This window comes from Leucoraja erinacea, chromosome 15 (genome assembly GCF_028641065.1).
Source record: "Leucoraja erinacea ecotype New England chromosome 15, Leri_hhj_1, whole genome shotgun sequence".
NCBI classification, from domain to species: domain Eukaryota; kingdom Metazoa; phylum Chordata; class Chondrichthyes; order Rajiformes; family Rajidae; genus Leucoraja; species Leucoraja erinaceus.
Genome location: NC_073391.1, coordinates 28,460,325 through 28,482,981, shown reverse-complemented (window position 1 = coordinate 28,482,981; position 22,657 = coordinate 28,460,325). Strand labels below are relative to the sequence as shown.

At 42.6% G+C, this 22,657-nt stretch overlaps 2 protein-coding genes across 2 annotated transcripts in view; one reads left to right on the top strand and one right to left on the bottom strand.

Moving 5' to 3' along the window:
* The first annotated feature begins 1,542 nt into the window (after positions 1–1,542).
* si:dkey-246e1.3 (uncharacterized) lies at positions 1,543–17,979 on the top strand. The gene is made up of 3 exons (XM_055646977.1): positions 1,543–4,310; positions 4,409–4,505; positions 17,453–17,979. Exons 1-3 carry the CDS (start codon positions 4,226–4,228, stop codon positions 17,652–17,654), a joined length of 384 nt encoding a protein of 127 aa, XP_055502952.1. The 5' UTR covers positions 1,543–4,225; the 3' UTR covers positions 17,655–17,979.
* A 3,508-nt stretch (positions 17,980–21,487) lies between these two features.
* Positions 21,488–22,657, bottom strand: part of xpnpep1 (X-prolyl aminopeptidase (aminopeptidase P) 1, soluble) — a 59,073-nt gene continuing 57,903 nt past the window's right edge. Inside the window, exon 21 of the mRNA XM_055646976.1 lies at positions 21,488–22,019. Within this exon, the coding sequence (XP_055502951.1) occupies positions 21,900–22,019 (120 nt within the window). The 3' untranslated portion in view covers positions 21,488–21,899. The remainder of the gene's footprint in view (positions 22,020–22,657) is intronic.

Here is a 22,657-nt window from a genome sequence, read left to right as displayed (position 1 = left end):
CTGTAGAGTAGACTCAGTGGGCTGAAGGGCCTGTTTCCGTTACGTTACATTACAGAAGCTCCCAGCGAGTCTCAACCATACCTCGACTTCAGGCCTGGCTCGCCCGCCACGGAACCGGGAACCAATCCGACGCTCATCTCCTGCTTGACCCTGAGGACTGGGAGTTGGGGAGGAGGGAGGAGGAAGTTGGCAACGGCGGCAGACGTTGGGCAATGAGTATTTTCAAGATGGCGGCAAACGGAGGAGAGGATCCATGTCGCCAGGACAACGGGCCTTTAAGGCCAAAATAAAAATGCACTCTTAAGAACTTCTAACCTTTGTGGGCACCAGATACATGTACTTAGTTTTGGTGAAGTCTACTACTACACTACAATCATTGCACTTTTGTACTTATCTATAATTGTGCTTATCTATAGTATGATTTTACTGGGTATGCAAAACAAAGAATTTCACAGTACTTAGGTACATGTGGCTATAAAGTATCATCTTCATCATCATTATTTTTTCGTACAGAGAAATCTGTCTTTATTCTCTACCACTGAAATGTATGATGAGTACAGGCATGATGAGTACAGTTAATGGCTAATGCACTCACTTGACTTTAACATTTAAAACTAAAGATTAATTTATTCACCAAGCTTAGTGCTTTATATTCTCCATAAATATCCGTCTGACTTTTTAAAAACCCCAAGTTGCTTTTGTAAACAGCACGGAAAAAAGGTTAATACCCTCATGTATATAATCTATCTTATTCAGCCACATAAATGGGTTGTAATTACTTATCAAGATAGGCATTTAAAGCCTCCTCTACATATTTCCCCCCCTTTGATAGTTTAATAGAGTGAACGAGACTCACAGACCAAGCACTTTCAGGAACTTGTGCAGGAAAGAACTGCAGATGCTGCTTTAAATCAAAGGTTGACACGAAATGCTGGAGTAACTCGTTGGGACAGGCAGCATCTCTGGAGAGAAGGAATGGGTGATGTTTCGGGTTGAGTCTGTAGAAGGGTCTTGATCCGAAACGTCACCCATTCCTTCTCTCCAAAGGTGCCTGTCCCGCTGAGTTACTCCAGCATTTTGTGTCTACTTTCAGGAACTTAGTGGATGTCACAATTTATGTACAATCTAAAACCTGTCAATCTATCAATGCGCCAGGTGCCCTGTTTCCCTTTTTAAAAAGTCAATTTTGGAAGTAAACCCAATTGAAGTGCAGTGTTAGACAGAACAACCATTCTTGTACAAAAAAGTAAATCTGAATAATTTTGATTATAATTACACAATGTGAGCATGAGCAGCAGGTGAAACCCAGAATGTGTACTGACACTTTAGACTTTAGAAATAGAGCGCCAGAAACAGGCCCTTCATCCCACCGAGTCCGCGCCGACTAGCAATCACCACATACATTGGCACTATCCTACACACTAGGGACGATTTACAATTTTCACTGAAGCCAATTAGCCTACAAACCTCAGTGTTCAAGAAGGAACTGCAGATGCTGGAAAATCGAAGGTACACAAAAATGCTGGAGAAACTCAGCGGGTGCAACAGCATCTATGGAGCGAAGGAAATCCTGCATCTCATAGAACCTACAAACCTCTATGTCTTTGGAAGCCGGAGGAAACCGGAACACCCAGAGAAATCCAACGCGGTGACATGGAGAACGTACAAATTAAATACATACAGTAACCATAGTCAGGATTGAACCCGGGTCTCTGGTGCTGTAAGGCAGCAACTCTACTGCTGTGCCACCGTGCCGCCCCTCTAAAGAGGCTTTCTGAACAGATGATCACTACCTGCCCACCTTGCTATACCTTCCTGCATCTCATAGAATTGTAAAAATGTACAGCACAGAAATGAACACTTTCAAGCCTTCTCATACATGGCAATGATGATGCCAATCTGCACCAATCAAAAATACCTGCGTTTATCTGGCACAGATAGGATGGACAGTCAGAACCTCTCCCCATCATGGAAAAGTCAACCACTTGGAGCTATATCTTTGAGAGAGGGGAAGAAACTGTCCCAGAATCCAGAGGTATACTCCAGTCTGAAGAAGGGTCCTGAACCAAAACGTCCCCCATCCATGATCTCCAGAGATTCTGCCTGACCCGCTGTTGATACAGCACTTTGTGTCTTAAAAAAAAGACTCAAACATTACTATTCCTGGGGTAAACAGAAAAAGCTGGAGTAAATCAGCGGGTCGGGCAGCATCTCTGGGAAGAAAGGAATAGGTGATGTTTCAGGTCGTGACCCTTCTTCAGACAGAAAATGCTGGAGTAATTCAGTGGCACAGGTAGCGTCTCTGGAGAAAAATAATTTGTTGCACGTTGGGTCGAGACCCTTATTCAGACAGAAGAAGGGATTCGACCTGAAACATCACCTATTCCTTCGCTGGGACAGTTCTGGGACAGTTTCTTTCCCTCTCTCCAGCATTTTGCGTCTATCTTGGTGTAAACCAGCATCTGCTGTTCCTTCTTACTACCTTTTCTGGGGGTTGCCTGAAATGGGCAATTACTTTAAAAAAACAGAAAATATCTGCTCATTTGCCTGACTTGGCATGGTAATAAGTTCAGCTCCCCTTGGAGGATATCTCTTCCATGAAATAGATACAGACCCAATATTACTCAGTTCCAAGAACAGAGCATGCCGGCCAAGTCTCTCGATTGGGAAGATTGTGCTGATATTACAGGCACAAAATTATGGATTTTTGTGTCACTGAAAATTTTCAATCAAGGAAAGGAGGTTTGATCACTGCAGCCTAATGAGGGAGTAATGCACCAATATCTTCAGGCTATTTTGCTTTCTTGGATACAGTTTGCATAATGGTTCAGGCATTTTCTCACAGAATGTTGAGCTGCAGATCCCAGATCCGCCACTGAGTTAGACTCTTAGTCCCATTCTGTTCAGCTCAGTTGCCCAGATCTTTGAAAGAATTAATCAAAAACATTTTATTTTTAATAGCATGCACATCTAAAAAAAAAACTACAACCTTAACCTAGTTCATAAGACATGGCGCCGCAGTGGTAGAGTTGCTGCTTTACAGTTTTTTTCTGTACGGAGTTTGTACGTTCTCCCCATGACCTGCGTGAATTTCCTTCAGGAGCTCTAGTTTCCTCCCACATTCCAAAGACGTACAGGTTTGTAGGATAATTGGCTTGGTAAAATTGTAAATTGTCACTAGGGTGGTGTTAGTGTGCGGGGATCGCTGGTCGGCACAGACTCGATGGGCCGAAGGACCTGTTTCTGTGCTGTATCTCTAAACTAAACTAAATTAAACTAAATTAGGCCATTGGGCCCATCAAGTCTACTCTGGCATCTTTCCCACTCAACCTCCATTGCCCATTCTTCTCCATGTAACCGTTGACACCCATACTAATCCTGACACTAAGTTGGTTTATTTCCAATTAACTAAGCTAATGGCTCAGAAGGAAAGTAGCAGATCAAGAAGTGAGGAGTGAAGAATGTTTCATTTGTCTTATGTAATGAAACTGAACTATTCAATTCTTAGAAAAAAGGAACTGCAGATGCTAATTTACAAAGAAAAAGAGACACAAAGTGCTGGGAGTAATTCAGAGAGTCAGGCAGCATCTCAGGAGATGCTGCCTGACCGGAAATATGTCCTATCCATGTTCTCCAGAGTTGCTGCCAGGCCCGCTGAGTTACTCCAGCACTTTGTGTCTTTGTTTAACAATGAAATTCTTACAGGCGGCTCTGAACTTCCATCTACCTCATTGGAATCCTATGATCTATCTTCAATTGGACTTTACTGAATTTTATCTTGCACTAAATGTTATACCTTTATCCTATATCTGTACACTGTGGATGGCTTGATAGTAATCATGTATTGTCTTTTCACTGACTGGATAGCACGCAGCAAAAAAGCTTTTCACTGTAACTCAGTACACATGGCAATAATAAACTAAACTAAACTCGCAGCTGCATAACAGGTCTGTAAACACAGTGCTCAATAGATAACATAATCATAGGACAAATTAAAAATAAGCACAATTAAAAAAGAACAATATTAGTGCAAAAGAAAATAAAAGTCCCTAGTGAAACCAAGACAGTTCGTAGTTCGAAGTTTAATTGGTACTTGTGTTCAATAGCCTTGTGGTTGTTGGGAAAGTAGCGGTTGGCATGGAAACCTACTTTGTCCAGCTTCATCACATGGTTTCCCCATTGAAATGGCAGTGTACAAGTTCAATTGGTTCACATTGACGTCAGGATGAGCTTGAACACCACAGATACTTTGGTGGGACTTGTAACCAACGCAACAGACTGTGGTAGAAATGTGGAGCCTGGTGTTTTGGGTAAGCAGGTAAACGTTACAAATCGAATCAAAGTTGGTTGTCGGACTTTCTTTTTTTTTTCGCAATTAGTAATCTGTGTTTTTCTGTTTTGTTCTCAGAGTTTAAAATTGTGAACTGTATTTTGGCCTCTGTTGCAATTTGCATTCTGATCGGGTCTGGAATTATCTGCAGCCTCTCCTATATCAGGAGACGAAGGTAAATATTACGTGAGAAACCAGTTCAAGGTCATTTTGACGTCAGTTCAAGATCATGTCATATTTAGACATTGGTCCCAATAGATTTTATTTGATCGTGCAGCACAGAATAGTTAAATAAACATGATCGCCATTCAGCTCACTAGAGGGATGCTGCACAGAAACTTTAATACATTAACCAGGAGTGTTTCACACAGTCACTATTACAAAGAACATTTTAAAGGAAATATCTTCTGAGGAGGAATATGTTTAATTCCCTTCCTTTGCACAGTAAGTATGTAATAGAATTTGTTTGATAAATGTGGCATTTTTAATCACTGGACCTGTTGTGTGACTTTTACAGTATTTCATTTATAAAGAGGTGACTTTAGTTTTTAAGGTAGGAATTAATTGGCAAAAACCTACGGCATTCTGCTTTAAGTGCTCAGATCACAGCATTATTTCAGGGCACTTTAACCCACTGCAGAATTACTTTCGTTGGCAGCCTTCAAAGTATACTCCTCTCTCCTGATCGATTTTAATAAATTATTTCCTAATAGCATTGTGAAGCACTGCTTTACAAGCTGTTACATCATTCTTCATCAATCGCTGCTACGTTCTAAAATAGAAATGAGAGGCAGCACACAGACTTTTAAAGGGAAAGATTGTAGCAGCATTAGAAGGTACCACTGGAAACCATCAGGTTAAAGATAGACACAAAGTGCTGGAGTAATTCAGCAGGTCAGGCAGCGTCTCTGGAGAAAAAGGATGGTTGACATTTCGGGTCAGACTGGTTAATGCACTCTGTAATTTTTAAATATTGACAAATTCTCCATTTGTTATAGAGTAATCGAGTTGTACAGCACAGACATAGGTTAACGTACCTGATATATATTAAAATTATGAGAGGCATGGACAGAGCACAGTCAGAATGTGTTTGGAAATGTCAAAGAGTGGAGAGCACATCTTTCAGATGAGATGAGCAAAATTTAAAGGATATCTGTAGCGCACATTTTGTTTTTACACAGAGGGTGGTGGCTGCCTGGAATGCCCTGCCAGGGGTGATGTTTGGAGGCAGAGACGATAGTGGCATTTAAGAGGTTTTTGGATAGGCACATGGATGTACAAGGAATGGAGGGTATGGGTTTTCCGGTGGCGGCGTGAAGGCTCGTCAGCAGCGGCCTCTGCAGTCTGTCCGGATTATTTTCTGTCTATGTTTTTATGTAGTTTTGTTTATTTTTTGTGGGCAATGTTGTGGGGGGGGGGGGGGGGTGGGGGTGGGGGGTAAACTTTTAAATCTCTCCCTGCACGGGAGACCCGACCATTTCCCGTAAAACCGTTGTCGTTGGGGCTGCAACGAGGAGCGGCCTCCAACAGGGGCAGAAAACTTGGTGGACGACTCACCGTCGCCGCGGGTGGGCAGGCCGAGTCCGGATCGGGTGGAGCGGTGGAGGAGCGCTGCTGCTGCTGCTGCTGCTGCCGCTGCTGCGGCCCGACCGGAGAGTCGGAGGCTTCAACGGCAGGTCTGTGGACAATATCCCTGCGGGTCCCTGGAGGGAGACCGCTTTAGGGCTCTCGCAACGGCAACTTCTACCCCAAAGTTGCGGGGTTCGAAGAGCTCCTGGAGCGGGGCCTTACAGCATCTGGCGCGTGGAATGGCCGCGGGACTCTCAAGCGAACGCCGGGGGCTCTAACATCAAGACCCGGTGTGCGACCTTGCACCACCCGTCTTTATGGCCGCGGGACAATCGCCATCGCCAGATGGGGGCTTTGACTTGACTCTGAAAGGACCTTGGGGGGGGGGGCCCAAGAGTACAGCAAGAGATAAGTTTATTTGGCATTCCATCACATCATGTGTTGTTTATTCCTGCAGATCTTGGGTCATTTGTTTATACTGTAAGGCTGCAGAAAACGGCATTTCGTAACCTCAAGTCCAAATGACAGGGAATGTTCTTGTATCTTGTATTACGTGAACGCAGAGGAGATATTTCCTTGGCTCCATAGACATTGTGGCACACAGGGCCTGTTCCTGTTCTCCACTGGGCAATGTTGCAAGTACCTATGTTTTTCCAGCACTAAATGGGTCCTTCCTTCTTGAACACAAACATGAAACAATGAAGCACAGGTACAGGCCCTTCGGCCCACAATTGCCATACTGAGCGTGATGCCTAGTTAAATTAATCATGACGACCTATTTTCCCCTTACATGACTGCATTTTGCTGATGGTTTGGTTCGAATGTTTTGTAAAGTTTTATATTTTGATTAAAGACACATACAGTAACTTCATTAAAAAAAGGTAAGTTGGGCTTCTTCTTGGAACTGCAAGGTTTGCACTGGAGCGAGAGAGAGAGAGAGAGAGCCATAGCTTCTGGCAACAAGAGATTCCATCTCTCAATCCAAACACAGGATATTAAATGGTAATTGCTACTTTTCCTAACGATGGAATCAATGATCCCGATCTTCCTGGTGCGGCCTGTATAGAGTTTGTGACAATCTGGTTTCCCCCCATTTCATAGCGTCCAACAGCATGAAACAGGCCAACTCATCCATGCCGACCAAGATGACCCATCTGAGCTAGTCCCATTTGACCGTATTTTCCCCATATCCCTCTAAACCTTACCTATACATGTATCTGCCCATGTATATTTGCATGTATAAATGCTGTTATAGTATCTGCCTCAACTACCTACTCTAGCTGCTCGTTCCATATAGCAGCCAACCTACTGATGAAAAAGTTGCCTCTCAGTCCTTTTGTATTTAACCAACCTGCGCTCCTTTGTTTCTATTATTTAAACAATAAAACTCCATTACTTGCTAAACCTTTACTCGGTTATAGTGGACAATCAGCAATAACGGACTACATTCCCCCCCCACCCCTCAATGGTTCATTATAATGAGGGTTTACTGTACAATATACACATTTGTTTAAATTCAATAAGTGAACAGTAATACTAGTGTAAAATCTAAAGTCATTAGTGTAACCAAATACAGCTGCCATGTTAATATAGCAAACAATGCCAATAAATAGTTCGTTCAACAAACAGCAAATTATATCGAACAGTAATCTGTGTTAGTGATAACAGTTCAGGAATAAACATTGGCCGGGACAACGGAAAGAATTCCTCTGCTGCTTTTCAAATTAAAACCACAGTCTTTTCATCACCTCAAAATGGAGCCTTTGCCGGTAACCTCCTTCCACACTGGTCGGGAGCAGCAGCTTAAATATTGTGTGAAGTCTATCGAGTATAACTTAAATGCACAAACTTTAACTCAAAATCACCCACTGAGTCGCAGCTGATTATCATGCATCTGAACATCAATGGCTCATTGTGGTTATAAAATTCCATCTTTTAATAAAACTGTCTTGACAACAGACCGTGCGATTGCGTTTCCATTGGAAATAGTCAGACCATTCCCCCATTTGCAATGCAGTGGTCTTAGCAAACCGTTAATTCCATATTTCCATCTACTATAACAGCATAGAGCTCTAGGGGCTAGTGGAATCAAGGGAGAAGGCAGGCACAAGTTATTGATTGGGGACGATCAGCCATGATCACAATGAATGGCGGTGCTGGCTTGAAGGGCCAAATGGCCTCCTCTTGCACCTATATTCTATGTTTCTGTTTCAACACCTTTCCTGACTTTTCTTAAGGGCAGGAGTTGGAAAAGTAAAGGAACTTAAAACGTTATTCCTGAGGTAGAGAAAGAACTTATCTAGGGCGGCACGGTGGCGCAGCTGGTCGATCTGATGCCTCACAACTCCAGACACCTGGTTTGATCCTGACCTCGGATGCTGTCTGTGTGGAGTATGCATATTCTCCCTGTGACCGCATGGGTTTCCTCCAGTTGCTCCTGTTATCTCGCACATCCTAAAGACGTGCGGGTTTGTAGGTTGACCGGTCCCACTTAGGCGATTTTTTTGGGTGACTACAGGCAACTGCCAAAAATTTTTCAACATGTTGAAACATTTTCGGCGACAATGGCGACAATTTTTGCTGTCGTAGGTTGTTGTAGGTGTTGTGGTAGGTTGTGTTGTGTTGTAGGTTTTCACCAGGTGTCGTAGGTGAATTCCATTAAAATTAGTCCCTGGCAGTCAACTAAAGAGTCGCCTGAGTGGGACAGGCCCAAGTGCAGGGAGTGGATATGAAAGCGGGGTAATATGGACAGGTACATAGATAGGAATGGTTTAGAGGGAATATGGATTAAATGCGGGCAAACAGGACCAGTGTAGATGGAAACTTTGGTCAGCATGGACGAGTTGGGCCGAAGGGCCTGTTTCTATGCTGTATGAATCTATGTTGCTGGTAACAAAGTTTGCTAAATTCAGCCACAGTTCTGTTTGTGAAATTCTTTGAGACATTTAAATGTAAGTACATTAAGTCATCAATTACATTGTGCTGTCCTATCCCATTGGAATTAATGTCGGATATCAATTAAAAATAGCATTTGTTTAAAGAAATCTTTTTGATAATTTCCCATAATAAATTGAAACATGTAGCTTGTTTTATATTGTTCAAAGGAAACACTGATTGAGAAAAAAAGGCTTGGAAGAATTTTTCTTTTAAGTTTCTCGACAATCAGATATAAGATTTTATCAGTTAGCAATTGAATTTTTGTTCTAAGTGTAAATTATATCTCAGAGCCTCACAACTAACGATTCAAAGCTATTGAACTTGGAAGGGGGTGAAAGGGAGAAAAGGTATTCAAATGGAGGAAGATCTTGCGAGGTGACTGGCAAAAGAATGCCTCCACCCTTTGGCAAATTGGCAGAGGGATAAAATGAAAGAGGAAATTAGCAGAATTATTTCCACATGAATAACTACCAGAATGTGGAATGCTTTACCGCAAAATGCTAATAAGGCAGAGGATGGAACAATACTTTTAAAAAGAGATAGAACGGAGAACAGCACAGGAACAGGCCTTTCAGCCCACAATGTCTGTGCCGAACATGATGCCAAGATAAACTCATCTCCTCTGCCCGTCCACGGTCCATATTCCTCAATTCCCTGCATATCCACATACCTAACTAAAAACCTGTTAGCCACCACTATCATATGTATCTCCAACACCATCCCTGGCAACGCATTACCCTCTGTAAAAAAAAAAACTTGTCCCGTACATCTCCTTAAACTTTGTCCCTCTCAACTTAAAGCTATGCCATCTAGTATTTAATATTGCCATCCTGCGAAAAAGGTTCTGACAGTCTACCCTCCATATGCCTCGCATTATATTATCTACTTCTATCTGGCCTTTTTACTTGGAGCGTGCCTGAGAAAACAATTCAAATCGGTGTCGTAAAGTTGGCGTCAAGTTTGGAAAAGGGGAAGTACAGCGGGATCTGGGGGTCCTTGTTCATCAGTCTATGAAAGTGAGCATGCAGTGAGACCACGCCTGGAGTATTGTGTGCAGTTTTGGTCCCCTAATTTGAGGAAGGACATTCTTGCTATTGAGGGAGTGCAGCGTAGGTTTACGAGGTTAAATCCCTGGATGGCGGGACTGTCATATGCTGAGAGAATGGAACAGCTGGGCTTGTACCTGAGTATAGAAGGATGAGAGAGGATCGCATCGAAACATATAAGATTGTTCAGGGTTTGGACACGCTGGTGGCAGGAAACATGTTCCCGATGTTGGGGGAGTCCAGAACCAGGGGCCACAGTTTAAGAATAAGGGGTAAGCTATTTTGAACGGAGATGAGGAAACACTTTTTCTCACAGGGAGTTGTGAGTCTGTGGAATTCTCTGCCTCAGAGGTCAGTGAAGGCAGGTTCTCTGGATGCTTTCAAGAGAGAGCTAGATAGGGCTCTTAAAGATAGCGGAGTCAGGGGATATGGGGAAAAGGCAGGAATGGGGTACTGTGTGGAGATGATCAGCCATGATCACATTGAATGGCGGTGCTGGCTTGAAGGGCCGAATGGCCTACTCCTGCACCTATTGTCTATTGTCTATTGTTCAACCTCTCCTTGTTATTAATACCTCCTAAATTGTCTTGTTGCTGAAATGTGCTATATAAATAAACTTGCCTTCTTCCTAATGCAGGCAACATGCTGGTACATCTTGTCTGGACCATCTTCAAAGTCATTCCTGTAATGGGGTGACGAGATCTGCATGCTATACTCCAAGAGTGTGTCTAACCAAAGTCATAAAGAGCACCTTGTGACTTCCTGATTTCTATACTCAATGCTCAGGCCAATGGAGGCCGGCATGTCATGTGCCTTCTTTACCATTCCGAAGTTAAACTAATCTCTGAGCACATGTGAAGAACGCACAAGGATGCATTTATATAGAAAGGACAGAAGGTGAATTATTAGTACGGAGCACTGGCTGAAAAGTGTGAAAAGTCCTCTGCGATTTTACTGGAAGACACAGATCAGCTTTGTTTGTAAATATCACATTGCATGAGTCAAGAGTCAGGAGTGTTTAATTCATGAGTGCATTACAGTAAACCCTTGTTATAACAGACCATTGGAAATGGTGTCAATTATTGTCGATTGTCTGCTCTAACTGAGTAAGGTATTATCATAAAAACAAACTGCAGTTGCTGGATGGTACACAAAAGGACATAAAGCGCGGAAGTAATTCAGTGGACCAGGCAGCATCTCTGGAGAACATGGATAGGTGACGTTTCGGGATGAGACCCTTCTTGAGACTCTTGTTCCGGAACTGAAAAGCCTGGATAAAGTGGATGTGGAGAGGATGTTTCCTCTAGTGGAAGAGTCTAGGACCAGAGGCCATTACCTCAGAATAAAAGGATGCACCTTCATAATGGAGATGAGAAGGAATTTCTTAGACAGAGGGTGGTGAATCTGTGGAATTCATAGCCACAGGTGGCTGTGGAGGCCAAGTCGATGGATATTTTTAAAGTGGAGATTGATAGGTTTTTGATTAATACAGGTGTCAGGGGTTTATGGAGAGAAGGCAGGAGAATGGGGTTGAGAGGGAAAGATAGATCAGCCAAGATTGAATGGTGAAGCAGACTTGCAGGGGTGAATGGCCTAATTCTGCACCTAGAACTTGAACTGGGCCTGGAATCATAAGATCATAAGGTCATGTAATAGCAGAATTAGGCTATTCGGCTCATCAAGTCTACTGCACCATTCAATCAAGGGTGATCTAGCTCTCCCTCCTAACCTCATTCTCCTGCCTTCTCCCCATAACCTCTGACACCTGTACCAGGTCTGCTGCCGGCTGGGGTAGTGGCAAGGATCAGCGGAGTCAATGGTCACAGCCCACGAGTGGCCAGACTGAAGGTAGGGGGTCGGCAGTGGCTGTGGCAGGTGCGGCATGGCATGGAAGCGGTGGGAGCTGGGGATGGCCAGGGGAGCAGCCGACACGGCAAGCCTTCAGTAGGTCAGTCTGCTGCATCTGAAATCCATTATAAAGGGGTTTGTTAAAATGATGGTTTACTGTTTTGCCATATGTACCGAAAAACAGAACAATTAAATTCTTACGCTGCAGCATATACACAGTATTCATAACACATGCAAAGTTCAATAATTTAAAAACATTTGTGAGAAATAAAATGACATTGAATATTCCTTTGATAATTCTGAATAAACCCTGATATTCATTTTTTCTAATCCAAAATGAAGAAAACATAATGTTGTATTCAAAAGATAGTTAGATAAAGCTCTTAAGGCTAATGGGATCAAGGGATATAGGGAGAAAAGTAGGAGCGGGGTACTGATTTTGGATGATTAGCCATAATCATATTGGATATGATTCATATTGAATACGACTCGAAGGGCCAAATGGCCTATTCCTGCTCCTATTTTTCATGTGTCTATGTATACTTAGCTGGAATACATTTTAAATAGCACTATATCACTGGTGCTACAATTACTCACAATTCATAGTCACTCAAACAGACAAACTACACGGGCTGCCGTGACAGATCATTTACTAATTTACAATTTGTGTTAAAACTGTAGCCACAGTGTGTGTAACATTAGATGGAAGCAATGGTGATTAATGCCTGTATGCTCGGTTTATCCTGTAAATCAACACTTCATCGGTCACAAGTGACAAAAGCAGTGGTGCGACATCAGGAGTATTCGCCCACGCGTTAAACAAAGAGACATTTGAAGAGGTTCAGTCATGAAAGTTTTTTCGTCACACACAGAGTGGCAAGTGCCTTAAAAGTGCTGCCAAGGGTAGTGGTGGAGGCAGACACAATAGTTGTGTTCAAGAGGCATTTTAGATAGGCGCGTGGATATGCACAAAATGGAGAGATGTGGATCATATGGAGACAGATATGTTCAGTTTATCTTGGCATCGTGTTTGGCACAAATATTGTGGGCCGTAGGGACTGTTCTTGTGCTGAACTGTTATTTGTTCTAAAATGTGCAGCAGAACAGATCACAATTTAGTTTAGCTCTATATATTTAATTGAACTGTGTTTTTGTTTGTGATATTATGTTATCCAATGAGTACTATGCTTTATAGATCTCCTATGATGCTGTAGATAATAATGTTATTGTTCTGGTTCAGTACATATTTAATTAAACACTCTCGACACTTCATGGTTCCATGTGGACTACTTGAAGCAATTGATATGATATCGAAAGTTTCACCACCTAATACTGGTTAGTGTTAAATGAGTTCAGTTCAATCATCGATTAAACTGGGAAGGCACGGTGGCGTAGCGGTAGAATTGCTGCCATACAGCACCAGTGACCCATGTTCGATCCTGACTGCTGTTTGTACGGAGTTTGTATGTTCTCCCTGTGACTGAGTGGGTTTTCTCCATGTGCTCCGGTTTCCTCACACACTTCAAAGACGTACAGGTTTGTAGGTTAATTGGCAATTTCTGTAAATTCTATCTAGTGTGAGGGATAGTGCTACTATAAGGGTGATATCTGGTCAGCATGGGCTCAGTGGGCCGGAAGAGCCTGCTTCCGCGCTGTATCTCCAAAGTCTCAAAGTCTAGTCTAAACCCATTATAGCAGTTCAGACTCCACTCAATGTTATCAATAATTTTTTTTTAAACTGTTGCTAGATTTAGTTTAATTTAGAGATACAGCATGGAAACAGGCTCTTCGGCCCAGCGAGTCCACGATGACCAGCGATCACCTGTACACTAACACGAGGGACAATTTCCAGAAGTCAATTAACCTACAAACCTGCATGTCTTGGCAGTGTGGGTGGAAACCGGAGCACCCAAAAAAATAAACCTATACGGTGATAGGGAAAACGTATGACAGCACAGACAGTACAGACAGCATCCATGGTCAGCCTGAAACATAAAACAAAAATACTGGAAACACAACAGGTCAGGCGCCACACGATTAGCAGCCCCACCAACAGTCTGTTTTTTAAATCTTTTTTTTAATTTTTAGTGAGTGTTAAAAGATTGTGTAAATGTTCTCTGGTTTGTTTTCTGTGGAGAGAGGGGGAGGGGGAGGGAGAAACTTTTTTTTCAATTTCTTACCTTGCCGGAGATGCATTTAATTTTCGGATTGCATTCTCTGGTCGCTCTATGGCTTACCACCTCCTCGGACTGACCTTGGGCCCCACCACGGGGCCTGGACTTATATCGGAGTCGATCCCTTGCCTGGTATCGTTCCAACTGCGGCCTGCGGACTTTACATCGGGAGCTCGCAGTCACGGTAGAGGCCGTGGATGTCGGGAGCTCCAACGTCGTGGAAGGTTCGACCAGCCCCGAGGGAGCTGATTTCCCCCCCCCCCGATCCAGGAGCAGACCTTGACACAGAGGGCCCTCCGCCTGCTATGTGAGTCAAGATCATCCCATCAACGGAGGGCTCGAGGACCCTGACCGCGGTAGAGCAAAGAGAAGAGATTGAAGTTTTTTTCGCCTTCCATCCACAATGAGGAATGTGGAGGCAGTGCTTCCGCACCTCAAAAAATAATCTCCTTAAATAGAATCGCAAATTTCCTGGAATGTGATGGTGTTTCCTGAAATTTTCAAAAATGCTTCCTGCGTGCTATTTGTTGTTGTTTTTTTCGCGGGCACACGTTAACAACACAAAGAAGAACAAGACAAAACAGATCTATGTAACTACACCATATCTGCCTGCTTCTGTTACTCTCTTGTAGTGTTATGCAAGGCAGCTTTCGTTGCCTCCAATAGCTTCATGCGTCTCAGTCTCTGCTCTCCCTCCCACTCTCCCTTCTTCTTTCCCTCCACCCCTCCCACTATTTAGCTTTATAATTTCTACCTTTTTTCTAAAACTACAAATAATAACTTGTTTCTGTTAATGCTGTTCAGTGTTTTTTGTCCTTTCCATTTTAAACAGATGTCTCCGAAGAAGAAATGTAAAATTGTCAATCCACATGCCCAGCAAAAGAGACTGATTTAGAAAGCATTCGTAGAGATTATCTGAATTTGGACTACTCCAAATGTGATGAGCTACAGGACATTCTTAATGGGAAAGTAGTGGGCAGAAAGGCTTGTCATGTGTGGTTTGAAGAGCAAATACTTGTAGTTTACAATGCCAAAATTGAAAATTTGAGGAAAAACAAGGTGTACAGAGTTGCTTATTGGTTACAATCTGAGGAGTATGATGATTCTACTGATTATGATATGCCAATGTACCAGCTAGCATCTCCATAAAGACTTGTTCTATTGCGAGAAATTGTATTTTTTTTACCTACCTGTTACGGCTTACAGCATATGTACAATAATATTAAAGTACTGATCTTGAGAATATCACATTTTTTTAATTTTCAAGGCAGTCTGTTTATTACTATTTCCGTCACAACGGTCAATTTTGTAATTAGCTACAATTAGGTAACTAACTAAATATATGCTTTAATTTCAGGTCATCCAAGTAAGATGTATCATATTTGTTTCAGAATGCGTCAATCTATAATAACTGAACATTTCATTCAGTTCTCTTAATTTTTAAGAAAGTTATGGGTTTTTGACTGTCCTCGATCACAGCTTTGTGTTAAGTCCAATGGAAAAGCAATAGGGAACAAGATGTTAATTTCCGAGTATGAAAATGGCCATAGTTTTTTTAATACTGAAGATATGAAAGTAAATTAGGTATCAAATTAAACTTCTTTTTATGCTTTATCTGATGGGATAAATTACAGACTTGAATTTTAAAATCTCAAAACGTTGTAACATTGCTACTCTCTTCTACCCTCTCTCCTCCTCACTCCCTTTCCTGCTCACTCTTTCTCTCCCTCCTTCCCTCCCTCTCTCCCTCCCCCCCATCCCTCATTGTTATACGGGAATTTTCCCGACCTGTCTGTGACCCATAGCGCTGTGACCCATAGCGCTATGTTTAAAGCCCATAGCGCTGCAGCCGGTAGCGTTATATTTAGAACCCATAGCGTTGCAGCCGTCAGCGCTTTTTTAAATTCCCATTCGTTAAACTGACAGCGCTCTGTTTAAACCTTTGAGCGACAAACCGGCAGTGCTATATGTATTACCTTTACACCCCTTTGCGGGCCGGATGCGGAAATTTCCCGAAATGATTCCATTTCCCTACAATTACCCGAAGGCAACCAGAATTTCCTGAATTTCGGGTAATTTCCTTCAAAGTGGAAACATTGTGCGGAGGAGTCACTGTGGTGGATTTTCATGCTACAATGTGTTTTGTGCTTTCCGTAGCTTTTTATTTGTATGATTGACTTGGCAAATGAAATTCCTCGCATGTTGCAAAACATACTTGGCTAATAAAATATTATTGTGATTGTGTGGTCTGCAGCAAGAGCGAGAGCTAATGTATCAGATCTAAGATCCTTTGTCAGTACTGAATCAATATCCCAGACCTGAGATTCCTGCTCCATTTTGCCAGCCGGTATTTCAGATTGGGAAGCACACATGTCTGGGTAGAACAACTACTATTCCACCTGGGAGCATCTAGCTTGGCCTCAATTTCCAGGACGATACTTTAAGAATGACCAGTTTGGTGAGGCTTGTGAACCTTCTTATTTGCAGACATCTCATGATTAAATATTCACCACCATTGAGAGAAGATATTAGAAAGGCTTTTTCCCAAAATGCCAAATACATTTCAAATACAAATAAATTATTGAGTTAAGGGTAAGGCCATTGCTTTGTGCCAAACTGCAAAGGCTTGAGGCTATGTATCTATTGTCCATGAAGTTAGAAGTTGCCTCAGTCGGTAATCCATGGGCACGAGGAGATCAAACCAGGGGCAGACTTTCCAGGGACTAAAGCATAGCTAGAATTCATGGAGTTATATAACAATAAGTAAATCTCCAAAACCAAGATGCAAACAAATGACAAGATGCAAACAAAAATGAAGTGCTGGAGTAACTGTGTTGGGAACCGTTCCTTCCACAGATGCTGTCTGACCCACAAAGTTACTCTAGTGCTTTGCAGTTTACTCAAGATTCCGGTACCCCCAGTTTCTCGTGTCTCATACAAACAAGTCAAGTCACGTAGTAACTAATAAAGAGGCCATTCAGCCCAACTGAATAGACTTTATATCTGCATGCAGGAATAGTGGTGATACTTTATTGTCACATGTGCGTAGATACAGTGAAATGCTTTGTTTTACATACAACCCGGTAAAATCATATAGCAGACCTCGCCTAGGCAGTACACAACGTCGCCACGTTCAGACACCGACAAAGTTGCAAAAGTTCACGGAACAGCCCAATCTACTGCCTGCCGAGCACCCCGGCCAGGTCCATGGTTCGTTCTAACCGGACCCCCTTTTCTCTCAGCTTCCCTACCTCCCCTCGGGTCCCCCTTTTGTTCTTGGCAGACCCTCCCCCAGACAGGGATGGCCCAGGCTTGGTCCAAAGGGAGGGGTTCAGAAAATGTTGAATAATTGGCATTTGAAAAAATTACATTGGAATTTTTATTCAATTTAGCTTCCAACTGATTCCAACCAATTAAAAACTGAAAGTGCATTTGTTTATAGTGACTTTGGTGAATTAACAATGGAGTTTTGCTCGTATTAATAAAATAGAAACCAGAACTATGGAAAAATACTCCGATGTACTTATATTTTCATTTCTACTTGGCAGACAACTTCAGCAAGCCAGACTGTACGAGAACACTATCGGAAACAAGGCAGATGCTGTAAATATAAAGAGTAAGAAAAGAACCCAGAGTTGCTGCAAATCATCTGTTTTCATGAACAAACGCAAAAGGCATCACAATGTAAACATATTCTTTATTTCTCAAAATCCAATGACTTCATCAGAGGAGTGTATCATTAACTTGTGATGGGCGGCACAGTGGCGCAGCTGGTAGAGCTGCTGAATCACAGCTCCAGAGACTCGGGGTTCGTCCTGACCTCGGCTGCTGTCTGAGTGGAGCTTCCACGTTCTCCCTGTGGGCTTTCTCCGGGTGCCCCGGTTTCCTCCCGCATCCCAAGCATGTGTGGGGTTTTAAGGTATTTGGAATCTGTAAATGCGCCTAATGTATAGGAAGTGGATGAGAAAGTGGGATAACATAGAGCTAGTGTCAACGCGTGATCGATGGCCAGCATGGACTCGGTGGGCCATGTTGTATCTTTAAACTAAACTTAAAAACTTAAATTAAAATTTTTAAAGTACTGTATATACAAATATGTATCCATGAGCAAAGATTGGCAAAATAAAATTAAGTTTATGACATTCTATCTCTGGAATGCATTAATTTGAACTACATCTAGATTGTATTGGTTTTTAATGTGAATGCCAAAGCAGAGGGGCAGGTGTTATGAGCAGTGGCACAGTGGTGCAGCGGTAGAGTTGCTGTGTTATAGCACCAGAGACCCGGGTTCAATCCTGACTACGGGTGCTGCCTGTATGTAGTTTGTACATTCTACTTGTGACCGCGTGGGTTTTGTCCAGGTGCTCCAGTTTCCACCCACACTACAAAAACGTGCAGGTTTGTAGGTTAATTGGCTTTGGTTAAAAAAAATTATCCTTATCTAGGATAGTGGTCATGTGTGGGGATCGCTTGTCGGCACGGACTCGGTGGGACAAAGGGCCTGTTTCAACGCTGCATCTCTAAAGTCTAAAAGAGAGGGAGTTAATTTGGTCTAAAAGTTGGAATATAGACTTGGTCATAGTTATATTACATAGAAACCGGCCCTTCAACCCAACTCAGCCATGTTGACCAAATTGCCTGCCTGAGCTAGTCCCATTTGCCCATGTTTGACCTGACCAAAACATGTACCTGTCCAAAAGTATTTTAGACATTGTACCCATCTTCCCACTTCCTCTGGTAGCTCATTCTATTCTATATACACACCACCCTCTGTGTGAAATATTTTGACTGAAGAAAGTCAGAGCCTATCCTCATAACTAAAGCCATCCAGTCCTGGTATAGCCTTTGTGAATCTTTTCTGCACTCTCCATAACTTAATGGTGCACTTTACAATATCTCTGCAAAATTGTATTGATAGCACCATTGCGTCAGGTTCTGAAATGCAAAGACAGGACCTTAAACCTTCATGACCTAGTTCTCACCAATCTACTTGTTCCAGATGTTATCCATAGCAGCGTACATACAAGCACTCACCACATACCCCTTGTGGAGATGAAATCCTGTCTTCACACTGACCTAGACTTCAAATGCCTGCATACACAAACGTTGTCTTCATGTTGCAGATGGATGATCAAGCTTGGAGTGACCTTGGTTCTTGAGTGGAGAAAACGTAGGTTGAATAGTTTCCCATTTACCCTGTAGAATAGCTCCACTCCAGTGGGCAGTTTGGTGGAAGTAGAATGCAACATTCCAGATTGAGAAAATTGTTGGGAAGATATAGCCTTTCTTGACATCCGTCTGAACTGAGATTGGGTCTGTTGTGGACCCATAGAAGCCACAGTGGTGCAACAGTAGAGCTGCTGCCTTACTGTGCCAGACACCAGAGTTCAATCCTGAATGCGAGTGCTGCCTGTACGGAGTTTGCACGTTCTTCCTGTGACCACGTGGGTTTTCTCCGGGTGCTCCAGTTTCCTCCCACACTCCAAAGATTGCAGGTTTGTAAGTTAATTAGCTTTGGTAAAAATTGTAAATTGTCCCTAGTGTGTAAGATAATGTTAGTGTATTGGGGATCGCCAGTTGGCAGAGACTTAGCGGGCTGAAGAGCCTGTTTCCATGCTGTGTCTCTAAACTAAATTAAAATCATGGTTTGCATATCAAGCATGAAATGGAAACAAATTTCTGCAGGAGGGCAACTTTGAGAAGGATGCTCCACACTCCATTTCAATTGAAGCATTTTCTGAGATTAAAAAAAGCCCTGGGGTGGTAGATGCTACTCCTTACATTTCTCTTGGAATTGATGTGCTGGAAGGAACATGCCAGTTGTGCCTGTAAATGAATAGAAGCAAACGAGGCAGCTATTCAGGCACTAGGTGTTTGCGAAAAGGGGACAAATGTGGCAGCCTTTCGGGGAATGCCCAGCAGTTATCAGAATCTGGTGAGGCCCGCTTTCACTGCTCCCCCTGAGATCCAGCCCTGCCTCACCAGAGTCGCTGCACGATTGGCAGCCCTGCCAACAGTCTGTCTGTTTTTTCTTTTTTTTTTTTAATTATTATTAGTGTGTGTTTAAATTAAAAAAAGATATGTAGAGTGTTGTGGGTGCCTTGAATTGCTGCCGTGGTGGTGGGGAGGTAGGTATGATAATGGCATTTAAGGATAAGACTTTTGGATAAGCACCTGGATTTGCAAGGAATGGAGAGATATGGATCATGTGCAAGCAGAGATTAGTTTAATTTGGCATCCTGTTCGGAACAGACTGTGGGCCGAAAAACCCGTTCCTGTGCTGTACTGTTCTATATTCTAACTTAGCATAGGAGCTCCGCAAGGCTGCGTATTCTCCCCTCTCCTTTACTCTCTCTACACCAACAACTGCACATCCACAGACTCCTCTGTCAAGCTTCTCAAGTTTGCGGACGACACAACCCTGACTGGACTGATCCAGGATGGGGAGGAATCTGCCTACAGACAAAAAGTGACACAGTTGGAGTCCTGGTGCCATCGCAACAACCTGGAGCTAAATGCTCTTGACAGTGGAACTGATTGTAGACTTTAGGAGAGCTCCCCCTCCCCTCACCCCACTCACCATCAACAACACCACATTCACATCTGTGGAGTCATTTCAGTTCCTTGGAACCATCATCACCAAGGACTTGAAATGGGAGGCCACCAACGACTCCACAGTCAACAAAGGATGTACTTCCTGCGGCAGCTGAGAAAACACAATCTGCCACATGCAATGATGGTCCAGTTTTATACGGCCATCATAGAGTCTGTCCTCACCTTCTCCATCATGGTCTGGTTTGGCTCAGTCACCAAGCATGACATCTAGAGGCTGCAGCATATCGTTCGATCAGCCGAGAAGGTTGTTGGCTGTAAGCTTCCCCCCATCGACAAACTGTACACAGCAAGGGCCAGGAAGCGAGCGGGTATGATCATCTCTGACTCCTCTCACCCTGGCCACAAACTCTTTGCAACACTTCCCTCTGGAAGGCGACTCCGGACTGTCAAAGTCGCCACAGCCAGACAAAAAAAGCCTTTTTCCACGAGCAGTAGCTCTACTCAACAGCCAAAAGTCTGTAGCCTCCTTTTGCTCTGGTATTTTATTTCATTCTTCACATGTTTAAATTATAATGTTTTATTTTTAATTGGCTACTGTATATCGTGTTGTTACTTGCGAGCAAAGTGCCAGGGCAAATTCCTTGTGTGTATACATACTTGGTTAATTAAATGTATTCAATTCAATTCAATTCAATTCAATTAAATTCAGATGCATGAACAAATGTAAATGAGCGATCTGAAGGTGGATGTTGAACATGACGGGGTGGACAGGATGGATAGATACATCAGCATTTCTACAAATTCAAGTCTCATCTCAAGTAATAAAGCTATTCACAGTGATTTCAGACTTGAACCGTGCCTCAGTCACTCAAACTACTTGGATTTCTTCTTCACTTTTTGGACAAACACAATTAAAACCATTGACTAAAACATCTCTTTAAAACTGATATCGTTCAAAGATTTCATGCACGGAAATACAAGATTTTGTTTTGAAAATAAATTCAAAAGAAAGTGGAGTTACCAAAAACTTAGAAGCATGAAATATTTTATTTTTGTAAGAATCACATCATAACTTTGAAGGAGGCATCATCTTAGTTTGAGATTATATGACATATGTTGGGTTCTCTGTATAGGAAGGAACTGCAGACGCTGGTTTATAGTGAAGATAGACACAAAATGCCAGAGTAAATCAGCGAGTCAGGCAGCATCTCCGTAGAGAAGGAATTGATGATGTTTCAGGTCGAGACCCTTATTAAAATTGAAGAAGTGTATCGACCAGTAACGTCACCTATTTATTTTCTCCGGAGATGCCTCCTGATAGCTGAGTTCCCAGCATTTAGTATCTACCTTCGATTTTGCCAACTCTGCTGAGTATGTTTACGGTGGGTTATAAGAGTGTGAATGATAATAGATGGCCTTTCACAAACTTCATTCTGCCCATCAGCTGATTGGCTCGGTTTCCTTCATGAGCCACTGTAGTGTCTCCATTTTTCCTTGTTTCTTCAGTTCTGCTCCAATCACCTCTCTGCATAACTGGTGGTAATGGTTAAGCCACTCACGCTAAAGGACATTGATACAGGGGTCATTATTCATCGTAATACTACGCACAATAAACAAAGCTGTTGAGTGATCAAATGGAGCTGTATCTCATGACAAATGAATAATGTTTCAAACAAATCATACATTAGTGTCTGAGACCCGATATTTTTACAGATTGCGAGCATTAAAGCCAGATGGGTTTCCCACACTCCAATGGGTGCCTGATAGATCTATAATTGTTCTAATCACATATGCATCCACAGAATTACCTTTGTGTCAAATAATTGTTCAGGGTGTCAGCATGAGTCTGCAATTGTCAACTCACACACATCCTGTTCAAATATATTGTAGGAAATAAAGATTATTTTTAATCCAATTATTTACCTGGTAAAATTTTAATCTTTGTTCAGGAAAAATATAATAGCACAAAGCTTCATCTGCCCCAGTGTATTCCTGCTCCCCCATACTTTGTTCATGTAAACCCAATCTACAATAAATTGTCTGTTCCATATATCAGTTCTCCAAGTAACAAATAGGGACTGTTGCCTAGTGGTAGAGTTACAGCGCCAGGGACCCGGGTTTGATCCTGACTACGGGTGCTGTCTGTGCGGAGTTTGTATGTTCTCCCCATAACCATGTTGGTTTTCTCTGGGTGCTCC